General features: G+C 39.3%; 2 protein-coding genes across 2 annotated transcripts; one reads left to right on the top strand and one right to left on the bottom strand.

The window, feature by feature from the left end:
• Positions 1 to 2,349: 2,349 nt before the first annotated feature.
• On the bottom strand, positions 2,350 to 5,642 carry LOC113636357 (GTPase IMAP family member 9-like). Its single transcript, XM_027136419.2, has 3 exons — positions 5,512 to 5,642; positions 3,333 to 4,226; positions 2,350 to 3,140 (listed from the first exon to the last, which is right to left on the bottom strand). Coding segments are annotated over exons 1-3 (1,503 nt in total). The 5' UTR covers positions 5,513 to 5,642; the 3' UTR covers positions 2,350 to 2,532.
• A 2,760-nt stretch (positions 5,643 to 8,402) lies between these two features.
• Positions 8,403 to 10,356, top strand: LOC113636370 (claudin-4). Its single transcript, XM_027136450.2, has 2 exons — positions 8,403 to 8,492; positions 9,106 to 10,356. Exon 2 carries the CDS (start codon positions 9,271 to 9,273, stop codon positions 9,925 to 9,927), a length of 657 nt encoding a protein of 218 aa, XP_026992251.1. The 5' UTR covers positions 8,403 to 8,492; positions 9,106 to 9,270; the 3' UTR covers positions 9,928 to 10,356.
• Positions 10,357 to 13,564: the final 3,208 nt, after the last annotated feature.

Here is a 13,564-nt window from a genome sequence, read left to right as displayed (position 1 = left end):
TTCCAAATACTTTCTGCAGAAAGACCACCTCCCGCCATCCCATCCTGACCTCTTTCAATAGAGGGACCATCAAGAACATCCTGAGCAGCTGTATCACTGCCAGGTTTGGGAATTGAACCATCTCGGATCGCAAGACCCTGCAGTGCATACCACGGTGTCTGTATCACAGACATCTACAGCACACGCTGCATCTGCAAAGCCAACAGCATTGAGGATGACCCCACACACTTACTTTTTAGATCTTAGCTCTGTTTTCTCCTGTACCTCTATGTTTATATGTAGCACCATGGTTCTGGAGGAACATTGTTTGTATAGTGCACCAGCTTTATATGTTTGAAACAACAATAAAAGCTTCTAGACTTGATTATCAGGATCCTCTGTTTGATCCTAAACTTCTTTTTGAAGTTTTGAATGTTCCCTGTCACAGTTTAACCCAACAATGCCATACATAACCCTTAAACACCACCAGATGTCCCTGCTGCCCAAATGCTAACAATTCCAGATCACCCAGCACACTTGAGGTCAGTCATGTCTAGGGTTGGGAACCGAGAACCGGTTCTCATTCAGAACCGGTTTTGTTTATTAACAGGAACCGAAACCACACAGAATTTTTAAGTTTCGGTTCCCAAAGTGGTTCCGATGCGATGACGGGCAAAGCGCTGGGAGAGGTCACTTTAAATAGCCACGTCTTACCTAATTGTTTACACTGTTTACAGTCACACAACCAAATTAACGCAGCTTACCACAGAAATCAGTCACTCGCGCTGCTGTGCTGAGGTTCGCTTTGTGTTAAACATGTCTAAAAAAAAGTCTAAAGTGTGGATTCATTTCCAAAGCTACAACAATGAAGCAAATCTACCCCCCCCCCCCACACACACACACACACACCCTCTGAGAGGGTTTTCTCCACAACTGGAGATACAATAAGCCAGGAAAGGTCTCGTTTTCTCCCAGAGAAAGTGGACATGTTCATTTTTCTTCAGAAAAATTGCTAACCGTTTTGCTAAGTTGTAATTCTGGATGTTAAATTTGATGTTGGATTTATTTAAATTTAAATTGATATGAATTGAAATGCTCTGTTTAAAATATTCAAAGAGTGATTAATAAACATAAATGGAATTGTTTAAGTATTGTGCATTATTTTTCACATTTCTTTTATTATGGAATCGGAATCAGAACCGGGAATCGGAAGGCAGAACTGGAACCAGAATCGGAACCGGAAAATTTCTTTTGATACCCAACCCTAGTCATGTCCCAGAGACTGGTCTTACGATACATCCTCAAATATCTCACATATTCCCACCTTTCACCCAGTTTTCCTGGGACTGGCTCGGGATGCACCATGATCTGATCAAAATAAAGATTATTGATTGTGAGGGAATAAGTGGCAGAAAGAATCCCTTCAATTTAAATTTGTCATATTCAGTTCTGGAGCAGTTTCTTTCTGGCATGTAGACTAACTGATCGCAGGTCACACCAACAGTATGGTACTGTAGTTCTGGTGTGATTTGTTTTGAGGTCACTTGTAAACTTATTTCTAATAGAAATCAACAAAAGACATCATAATTTGTTTCCAGTTAGTCGAGTAAGGTTCAGTAAGTACTGTTGTAACTGCTTATTGTATTTCACTGCCTTATAGAGGCTCTGATTTACCAGAACTGACAAGTCTTTATTTACTTCTCTGTCTTAAGAACCTGCCCCATGACAAATTCTAAATGCACTCATTACTGTAAGTATTTTAGGTTCACCAAACACAAATCTTAGGTTAAACCGGAATCACCTGCCTGGAACAGGCACTGACATGTTAGACACAACAATTTACACCTTAGTATCAGCCTGAATGTGCAAAATGAATGACTGAATCATGTTAATGCCATGTATAATTTTGGAAGCTGTTGAAGTTTAAGACGGTCATACATTATACTACATACTAGTGTGATCCACCACAGTTTTTATTATGAACTGAACATAAGAGACGAACCGTTTGAACCGCCACAGACGTTTTTCAACTCATGTGTCATATCTAGCAGGAACAATTCACTACCATGCCACAAGAAGGCACATGAAGGAATGTGGTAGCTTACTGGTTAAGGTGTTGGACTACCGAGTGGAAGGTTGTGAGTTTGAGTCCACCAAGGTGACTCTGCTAGGCCATTGATCAAGACCCTTAACCCTCATTTGCTCAGTTGAATAAATGTAAGTCACTCTGGATATAGGCGTCTGCCAAATGCCATAAATGTAATGTGAGCTTTCTCTTCTACTGTAGCTTTTCTCCCACACAATATAATACACATGGATCCATAGCAACTTCGAGACTTAAAAGTTGTTGTTTTATTCTTTTGCCTTCTACACAACAATATACTATATGTATATATAATATAAATAAATAATAAAATACACACAAAGCTTGGAAATATTTCTATAAAAAGAAACAAGAGTAAAGACTTTTACATTTACAGAAAGTGAACTTTCACTATTTCACACATAACATCCAGTTATGATCAACAGAAAAAAAAACAGTGTCTATAATATTCATAAGAGGTTACAGCTGCTTGCCTCCTGCCCCTTTCTTTGGAACATCTCCATGGTACAGTACCCCTGTCCGTTCTTCTGAATCAAGACCTCGATCTTCCTCAGCAGTTCCGTTACCTGAGTTGGGTCTTCTTTCTCCTGGTTGTTGAAGATGTGATAATCTTCTCCACAGTTTTGGATAAGCTGCCGAAGAGCCGAGCTGTTGTTAAAAACTGCCTTGTGGTTTCTTCCCCAAGTGTCTCCGTGAGTGATCAGGACTAAAGTGCGTTTCAGAACCTCTGGGCCAAACCTTTCATACAGTAAATGATCAGGGAAGGAGAAGTTATTAGGAGAAGGTACAACAAGTACAAACACATGTGGACCAGGTCTACACAAGGAAAGACATTGCTCCAACTCCTCACAGTACTCCAAAAACCCTAACCCTTTATCGTAACCCTTAGTATCGACCACAGTGATGGATTTGTTTCCCACCATTCCATCCTGCCTCTTGCCCATTGTGGTAACTTTTATGATGTTCTTCCCAAATGCCTCTCTGCCCAGGATGGTGTTTCCCGATGAGCTTTTTCCTGATCCAATACCTCCTAGTAGCACAATCCTCACATCACACACTGAAAAACCACACAAATCTTTAATACACATTAATAATCAGTATATCAGTGCTCCTGTTGTGTTCACCAATTAGCATGAATGTTGTTTTTAAAAACCTGTAACAATGTAGTTTAATATCTTATTCATCAGTATAAACATTGGACAATGGATTACACTTTTGGATCAGATAATTAATAGGAGTATAAACTCACCTGGATCAGATGTTAAACCCCCTGTAGCTGCTCTTTCCTCCTCCCATTTTTTCTTTTGCGTCGATCTCCATGTCTCCTCCTGTCTCCTGAGATCTTCTTTCAGAAACTTAACTTCCACCTCTCTCTTTCTCTCAGGAAGTGACTTCACTGACTCTTCATGTTTCATAGGAAGTGTCACATTTCCACGTTTGACATTAACCCCAGTCGCTGTATTCTTTCTCTGCACCTCCAGACACCTGTCTAGGTTTGGATTTGGTTTGCCCTCATGTCCCTTTATCATTTTCTCTGTCTTCTCTGTCACTTTTGTTGTTCTCATTTTAGCAACTGCTTCGTACATCTCTAGAGTGTAGAACCCATCTCCATTTTGTTGGACCATGACCTCCATCTCCTGCAGCAGTTTAATGATCTGAATAGGATTACCTTCTCTCTTACTGTTTATCACACTATATCTCCCTCCACAGCCGCTGATCAAATCCTTGGTCCTGGCATCTTCAGTAAATGTCACTAACTGTCTGTTAGTCATTTCTTCTTTTCCTATGAACAGTATCATGCAGAACTTCAGAGCTGCTTCTCCAAAGGTTTCACTGATCCAATTTCTGTCTTCTTCTGAGAATTTGCCCAATTTAGTCACCAGCAGGAACACATGAGGACCAGGAGAGGAAAGCAACAAGCTCTTCTTCAGTTCTGTCCTCCACTCTTCTGTAGTGAGGGAATTGCTTTTGATTCCTGGAGTGTCAATCACTGAGATGTTTCTTCCATACACTCTTGCTCTCTGTATCTCACACTGCATAGTTTCATTTTCTTTGAAAATCTCTTTTCCTAATATTACATTGGCTGTTGCACTTTTCCCAACACCACAGTGACCAAGAAGTATTATCCTGAGATCCTTATCCACTACAAGAAAAAAAAAACACTGATGACGACATCAGACTCTGTAAAATTGTATAACAACATGCTGTTTGACAAACCTGAAAGGCATAAAGCCATTTTTCAGCAAATATTTGTTTTGAGTCAAATCCTTTCTGAGTCTGGACATAGAAAAGAAATGAAAAAAAAAAAAAAGCTTTTGTTGAAATCTAATATTTAATTTCCCACATGTGGCTGATGTGGAGATGCGGGAAAACGTAAACTCCTTACATTTTTCAACAACTGCATGTGATTATTTATACATTTGCATGTGATCATTTATACATTATACATTAAAAATTATTTATTAGTAGATTAAAATCATTTATACATTAATTAGGACTTCTTTCTTAATATATATATATATATATATATATATATATATATATATATATATATATATATATATATATATATATATATATATATGGTAAATGTCATAAATGTAAATGGGGATAATGTTAAACTTCCACTATACAGGACTGTGAGTAAAGTCTTTTTACGGTTGAGGAATATTTATGTTGGAATGTTATTGAAATATATCTCCACAAAAAATATTTTTCCCCTTTATCTTTTTTTATATGTTAGAATCTTCAAAGGACTGAACACAATTCATAAGGATGTGAAGGAATATGATAAATGCTCCAGTTTTAATTTGCTAACCTACCAGCTAATTTTAAACCAAGTCAGTCTGTTTTCTTTGATATGGCACTGAGTACCATCATTTAGCCAAATACAACTAACTGATGGTAAATCATTTAAATGTAGTAACTGTAGCAGTGGGAAGTGCTGGTGTAGTGGCTGGACACACACACAAAATTAACACACACACAAAATTAACACACACACAAAATTCACACACAAAGACACACAATCATTGAACAAAGCCTGGGTCAAATACAAAATCACTTTGAGGTACCTATTTACTATGAAGTACCAAATCATGTACCTGTATGACACAGGTATACACACACACACACACACACACACACACACACACACACACACACTGCAGGTTATACTGTACAGTACAATACTTTTCAAATGCAAACATGCCTTTAACTTAATATAAAATCAAGTAAAAAAATACTTTTGACATTTAAAGCAGTAACTTTTTTTTACTTTCACTTTCTGGCAGGACACTTTTACTTTCACTTCAGTAGAATTTCTCAGTACTTTGTCCACTTCTTGTTACGAGAGAAACATATTAGTACAAATATAACAATTTGAAGTTATTGAAAAAGTCTTTATTCTTTCTGATAAATTCACCTACTTTAGTTTTTAAAAGGTTGTTGAGGCGATGTTTCTCCTGCTGATGTCTCGCTTCACCTACTTTTCATACGGAAGTGTTTAATCTGGACACTCCTCTCTTTGTTGTGTAGACCGTTTGTATCGACACGGCTGAACCACAGCTTGTGTTGAATATAACTGTGTTAAAGCTAATTCATCTAGGAGGAAACCCTCTTCAGGAGGCTTATTTTGTTGTTGATGTAGTTTCTATAACTTGGATTTGTTTTTCAGTATTGGGTCACATCATCATCATCATCATCATCATCATCATCATCATAATCCCGTGTTTATTTGACCAGCCTCTGAATGCTCTAAGCTCTTAACACTGAAAAAATGCATGCTGCTTCTCTCTGTGTCACGGATAGTCACAGGCGAATGCGGATCCATATGCAGTTACAATTTTTAATACAAAAAAAAACGGAAACAAACAATGAACAAGCAGGCAAAACAGATCAGGACACTGAGCAGGACAGGGAACAGGAACAGAGACATAAACAGACAACATGCTACATACTAAACACTAAACAATGACTCACAACCAGGAAGTGAACAAAACAGAGTACATATAGTGAATGAGACCCAATCACAAGACAGAGACAGACAAAGACTAAGACAAAACACCTGGGGAAGAGATTGAATGCAATTAAATGTCCGTGGTAACAAATAGGTGGGCGGGGTCAACGATTAACATCAAGGAATGACAACAGACAGACACAAGGGAAAACACAGACAGACTCGTTACACTCTGCTTATCCAGGTTCAGGTTAAGACACAGGATAAACTCACTGTAATATACTGCCTCTTGTGGCTGATTGCTATATTACACCGCAGCGCTGCCAAGTTCTGGCTTGTGATTGGATGTCAGGTGTTGAATAGTTTTCAATAACAGCAGCTCTGTCAGTAGTGCAGGCTTATATATATGTATATGTGTGTATTGATGCACTCGTTCTGATATGTTATTGTTTCCATAGTAACAGCTCATTTAACAGTCTGAAGGAGTCTCCAGTATCAGCGCTGTAAAGGACTTCTACCATTAAATGATATGAGTTATGTTTTTGATCCTCTTGTACGCAATACGGGGGCACGGTGGCTTAGTGGTTAGCCTCCGTTCGCCTCACACCTCCAGAGTTTGGGATTCGATTTGGAGTTTGCATGTTCTCCCCGTGCCTCGGGGGTTTCCTCCGGGTACTCTGGTTTCCTCCCCCGGTCCAAAGACATGCATGGTAGGTTGATTGGCATCTCTGGAAAATTGTCTGTAGTGTGTGTGTGTGTGAGTGAATGAGAGTGTGTGTCCTGCCTGATCCTGCCTGTGATGGGTTGGCACTCCGTCCAGGGTGTATCCTGCCTCGATGCCCGATGACGCCTGAGATAGGCACAGGCTCCCCGTGACCCGAGAAGTTCGGATAAGCGGTAGAAAATGAATGAATGAATGTACACAATATTTTTACTAAATTATATTCATACTAACACATTAATTAAACTATACAATGCTAGCGTTATTAAATTCCAGTTTATCACAATATAAAGTGAATATAATGTGGATGGGAACGAAAAAACCACACAAAGGTCCATTCAGAGATTATGTCCGAGATCCGAATAGTGAATTGTGTGCTTTCAAGCTTGAGTGTGAGGATATGTCATACGTGATTAGCACAGTGTTCTTTCAGATCAATCCAGCAGGTTAAACACTGAGCTTCCACGTCGCCACTGTACTGTGAGGCACCTGAACACTTTTACAGCTCTACTGTTTATGTATTAATGCCCCTTTTCCACCAAAAAGAACCGAGTGCTGGTTCAGAGCTAGTGCTGGTGCCGGTTCAAAGTTGGTTCCACTGGCGAACCTTCTAAGAACCGGTTTGCCTTTCCAATAGAGAGTCATCACAGCGCCGAGTGTAACGTGACTGTATACGGGTCACGTGTACCAGCAACGTTAGCGCATCAGCGGCAAACACAAACACAACAACAATGGCGGATGATGCTTTACTGTTAATGCTCATGGCTTTATGTAATCTGTATAAACGGAGGTTGTAATCGATAAAGTACATAACGTTATTTTATCACAGAAAAAAATTAGCCTTAGCATGTAGCTACCTACTATCATGTGTGCTGATAATGTATCATATCGCGGTAAAGTAAAAGTGTATTAAAAATTAGTATACTTAAGGTACATTATCAAATGCACGAACAGTAGCCCCGCCCACAGCTCCTGACGCAAGCGGTTCATAAGTCTAGACCAGCAACGTTTTGGTGCTACTTAAGAACCACTTTTCCTGGTTCGGAGCCGTTGCTTTGGCTGTCGAAACAGAAAGAACTGGTTCTAAATTAGGCTCTGGCTCCGAACCAGCACTCGAACTGCCTCGGTGGAAAAAGGGCATTAGGCTGCAGGGCCGCTGTAGAGTAAATGTATGAGTTGTGTTTTTGTTGTTGTTGAAATCCATTATCATGTATCTAATCTGAATGGATGAGCCATATTTAATTCAGTGTTCGTTACATAATAAATCTTCTGATGTGTAAAAACACAACAGCTGCCTGTGTGTCTGAAGGCTCTTTGTCCAGTATTGAAGGTTTTTTGTTCTTTTCTTTGATTGAGAGAACTGCATGGTGCATCACTGCCACATGTGGGTAGTTGGTCTGCCTGCAAGTGTGTGTGTGTGTGTGTGTGTGTATGCATGCGTACATACATGTGTGTGAGATGGTATAATTCAGCCAAGTGCTGTTCTCCTCCTACATCTTATGAACAAAGAGGCTGTTTTCGTGTAAAGCAAATGATGAAATGCTCACACACTCTAACACACTCACACACACTCACACACACACACACACACACACACACACACACACACACACACACACACACACACACACACACACACACAGACACACACAAACACACACACTTCAGACTCACAGAGCCACAGCTTCATCACTCACAAACAACCCGAACAGCATTCAGACACTGGTGTGGTAAGTGTTATCCAAAGATTAGTGTTTGTTTTACTGTAACTAATTAAAAATATATAATATTGTGTTAAAGTTATTGTTATTTGTAGCTGAAGGCACAATAACGTTTGCTTCAGCGTAAAATTGTGAATTTTGTGTTCAGGTGGCTTACAAACGTCCAGATTATTGAGAAACGTAACTGAAAGGCGACAACATTTAAATATGAGTATGATTTGTTTAGATGTGTTGATTCATGTTACCATTTTTAACTTTAAATTCATATTTATTTATTTATTTATTTATTTATTTATTTATTTATTTATTTATTTATTCATTTAATCATTTAATCATTTAGATTTGTTGTCGAATTTGTAAACGAGTCGTGAGACAGATCAGCAGATCACAAATACACAAAAACTAAATAATTTGTAATGCTTTTTAAAAGTTTATTAACTACTGATTAACGAGGTCCTAATTATAGACTAGAGAAAGTGTGTAAAAAGCACTTATGGGCCAAACGAGCAGTAACTTTACAAATGTTTGTAGTGCGAGTTCATCATGAATAAAACTGATCCGTCAGATGATTTGAACAGAACTGTATTTATTTTGTGTATTTTCTGCGTTCCTTCGTCTACAGCGCTGCTGCTGAACATTCTTTTTTCTGAAGTTTGTCTGAAGTTCTTCAGAAAGTCTTTTACAACAGAAAATGAACTTAGAGACAAAGTGAACTGATTCACAGAGAGAAAGTTCAAAGCATTCTCAGGTTTACTGAACCAGAGTCTCAGTGTCAGCTGATTGGACGATGCCGACTACAGGTCTCCAGGTCCTCGGTGTGGTGGTGTCCATCGCCGGGTGGGTTGGCGGGGCCTTGGTGTGCGCCACCCCATTTTGGCGCGTGTCGGCTTTTGTCGGAGATGAGCTTGTGGTATCTGAAGTCCTATGGGAGGGGCTGTGGATGTCCTGTCTATCACAGCTAGGAAGGATCCAGTGTAAAGTGTATGACTCCGCCCTCGCACTTCCAGGCTCCACCCAGTTTTGCCGTGTGATGGTTATTCTGTCTGTCCTCTTCGGATTACTGGCTTTACCTCTGAGTGTGATTGGGATGAAGTGCACGCATTGTCTCGAGGGCGCGCGTGACACTAAGTCTCGCCTGGTGCGTATATCCGGTATCATCTTTATGGCGGCTGGCGTGGCTTTCTTAATGCCGGTGCTCTGGACCACCTTCGTTGTGATTCGGAACTTTTACGACCCGAACGTTGCACCACCACTCAAACGTGAACTTGGCCCCGCCCTGTACCTTGGAGGGGGCGTGGCCTTTATGATGTTGGCTGGAGGGTTTATGCTGTACCAAGGAGGCTCCGCCACCACTGGTGTTCCAACCAAGCCTAGTTTAGGCAAAGGGGCGGGACCATCCAAGGACAATCCTGCAGAGGGGAAACAGGACAAGGCTTATGTTTGAGCAAGACCAAGATTTAGTCAGAATGTTCAAGTGGCCAAAAAATAATGCAGAAACATGCAAGAGAAAATATCAGGGCTTCAAACCTGCAAATTAAATTTGATTTTAATCTTAATCTAATTATAATCATTTCATTTGTTTTTAATCGACTGATAGTTTAAAGTGTGTTTTTGGTCATTATAGTCGTTTTAAACAGAATGACAATTAATAAATAATACAGAGCTTTGTTAGAAAAAAAAACAACAATCTTTTCCTCTGTCTGATTTTCTACTCTACATTTGACAACGTCATTAATTTTATTTATAAATGTGTTTTTTAGGAGTTTGTTGTTTCTTTATGATGTGGTTTTATTTCTGATTATTGTATCTGTGTAAACACTGAAAGGAAATTCTTTATAAACATAAACAATAAAATGAAGTCACTGAAAAATCATTTGCAAGATAATTGTGTATGTAAAAAAAAACAACAACTGTGGGCGTCTTGTGCACGCATGGCATGTGTGTGTGTTTGTGTGTGTGTGTGTGTGTGTGTGTACAACAGCACACTGGACACAATGACCATCTGTGTGTGTGTAAGAGCCACTGATGTCATAATTATGTTGAAAATGTAAATTATGGGGCCTAAATTCCAACCCGTTTCATAATCATCACAGAAACATTAGAACTGAAAAGTCTCTGTATAGAGTGTCATCGCCTCCTTCAGTGGAAGTCAGAATAAAAAAATTCCTCTCTTTTCCCAGCAGAATTTTTCAGGTCTGTGGAGTTTATAATTAGTTTATATTGATGTCTTATATTTATTTTCATTTATTTCTTTGTATAGGTTTGGGGTAACATAATTCATATCATTTGTAAAATACAATTTAATAACAATAATTTGTTATTTATTAGATCTTAAATTCTATTCTGGAGACAGGTTAATCGTTAGGATGTTTGCCTTGAGTCTAGAGTTAGGGGTTTAATTCCTGCAATCTGCAATACTTTATGTGTCCACACGGTGACACCATTAACCAAGTGAGTATTGACACCGCAAACTAGCCATTCTGACTCAATCGCGCCGATTCAGAACCGATTCCGAATACAGTGTTTATTATAAAAAAACAATATTAATTGAATTTCCTTTCTCACTGTTCCTCTCTCTTTATAAATCTTTGCACATAAAAAGCCAAACACGTTTCGCATTAATCGTTAAAAATGTAAGCAGGAATAGCAGAAAACAAGTAGGGAAAAAAAACGAAATATAAAAATAAAACCACGTGCAATACATGCGAAAGGGGGCGTGGCCTATTCACAAAGTCATATCAGTATGTGTTACTGTAGTGTATTGTATTGTAGCAGAACTGTTCTGTGTGATTTATTCCATAATTTAGATATATATGGTTAAACTGACAATAAAAGCTTCTTGACTGGACTTAAATTAGCAGATTTAGTATATCTGTGTTGTGGTGCATAAAAAAAGTGAGTTCCTTGGTCTGCTGTCCCTCATGAATATTTCCTTGTACTGTACCATTATTATATACAAATTAGAACTTGAACATTTTGCCCAGGATGTGTGTGTGTGTGTGTGTGTGTGTGTGTGTGTGTGTGTGTGTGTGTGTGTGTGTGTGTGTGTGTGTGTTGCTCTATACTGTGTACATACACAGCCTTGTGTATCTCCGTCTTGGCAGAGCTCACTGCATTTCACACCGGTCAATGCCTTTAAATCAGCTTCACATGTTCTTATGTGAGGGACAAAAACTAATAATAAACACACAAGACATAATTATGTGCTTACATACAGGTCACAATGACAGGACACACACATGCATGTGCACAAACACACACACACACACACACACACACACACACACACACACACACACACACACACACACACACACACAAATATCCACTTAGCATTTATACCATAAATACATGCCATGTGTCCACACTGGGCTTTTTGTTGACATTTCTGTCAACATATAATTTGTGTATAATAAGAGCAACCTTCTGTCCTTTAAAGCATCTGCTGTTTTTGTTATTCAGAGACATTTACCCTTGTGGATCACTGTATTAGGATCACTGTTATTGGAAACATTCCTGGTCCATGCTGAGATGCTTGTGTGACATAATTACTGCAATGTGAATCTCCCGCATCCCAAAGATGTTCTACTGGATTCAGATCTGATGGCTTGTGAAGGTCGCCAAAAAACGCAGAACTCTTATTGTTTAGATAACTGTATAGTGTCATATTCAGGAAACCCGATTGATATCACATTTGTTTGTGATGTGTGGGATGTACATGGTGAGCAACGATACTCAAACACTGTGGCATTAAAGCCATGTCTGATTTGTACAATTACACCACCTCCAGCAACGCCTGTTGAGACAAGGCAGTCTGGCTCCATGAACTCATGCTGTTGATGCTAAATTCTGACCCTACAGCTGTGTGTCTCAGCAGAAATCAAGATCCATCAGAACAGGCTACATTTTACATCTTCACCCGTCCAGTGGTGATTCTGTGCCCACTGCAGCCTCGGAATTCTGTTCTTGGTTGGCTTAAGAACAACACGGTCTTCCACAGTGGTAGCTCATCCATCTAAATGTTTAACATTCTGAGATACTTTTCTGCTCACCACAATTTATTTGACTTAACGTAGCCTTTCCATCAGATCCAACCAGTCTGGCCAGTCTTCATTAATCTCTCTCATCACCAAGGTGCTTTCTGGTTTGTCCGGCTCCAACAATCAGGCCAAAGATCATGCCAGGTATGTCAAAATCACTGTCTGTCACACCAGATCATATTTCCACCATTCTGATGGTTGACATGAACATTCCCTGAAGCTGCTGGTGTATCTGCATCATTTTATGCACTTCACTGCTTACTGGGTGTCCAAAAGGTTATTTACAAAAAGTGCTTGGACCCCGTTAATCGCTGCTTCAGCTACGCTTCTCAGAGGTGTTCAGGAACCAGAACAGAAAGTCTGTAATGGAAACTTTCAGGGACACATTAAGACATTTACCAATAGACAATTTTAGATCTTTTTTCCAGGGCTCTCATGTATCACGCAATGAGTGTAACAGTCACTCATGTGGGTCTTTTGTCACGCTCTCCCACAACACATTGTATTTGTCACGCAGAAAAACTGACTATTTATCATATATTTAATATGCTGCAGAGCTCAAAATGTATCTGTCCGCACCGCTGTCTCTATGAAACCAATGAAAAAAATTATCATTAGCGAGGGTATTTTCGATGGTGGGTTTGAACAAAACCTCAACACGCAACAGCTCGTCTCTGGACGGGACATTGTCCTCAATCATGACCCTAAACATGTCTGGGCTTGAGCCGAACTGTTTTATATGGGAGCAACACGATAAAGGCACATGATAAAGGAGTCCAAAAAGGCAACAAACACAATAAACACCAGTCATAATCTCTCTCTCCCTCCCTCTCTCCCTCTCTCTCACACACAAACAAATTAATAAATGGAAATTGAATAAATACTTTGTATTTGGTTAAATTGTGGTCAGTGATCCTTACTAAATATGTACTTTTTTTGTTTTGTTTTTTTAGGGGTGGGGTGGGGGTGTTTGGTTGGACATGTCACTCTTGCCTGTCTTCAAAACTTGAGAGCTCTGTTATTTTTCGGTGTGAATCGGTT

The sequence above is a fragment of the Tachysurus fulvidraco genome, chromosome 18 (genome assembly GCF_022655615.1).
Source record: "Tachysurus fulvidraco isolate hzauxx_2018 chromosome 18, HZAU_PFXX_2.0, whole genome shotgun sequence".
In the NCBI taxonomy this organism is placed as follows: Eukaryota; Metazoa; Chordata; class Actinopteri; order Siluriformes; family Bagridae; genus Tachysurus; species Tachysurus fulvidraco.
The sequence above is the reverse complement of the archived record's forward strand: the minus strand, read 5'-3'. Positions and strand labels throughout refer to the sequence as shown.

Excerpts from the sequence above, each read along its gene's own strand:
- LOC113636370 (XM_027136450.2), top strand. The coding sequence starts at position 9,271 with ATGCCGACTACAGGTCTCCAGGTCCTCGGTGTGGTGGTGTCCATCGCC.
- LOC113636357 (XM_027136419.2), bottom strand. Across the intron at positions 3,141-3,332 it reads GGGTTTAACATCTGATCCAG|TGTGTGATGTGAGGATTGTG; the intron begins GTGAGTTTATAC and ends GTGGTTTTTCAG.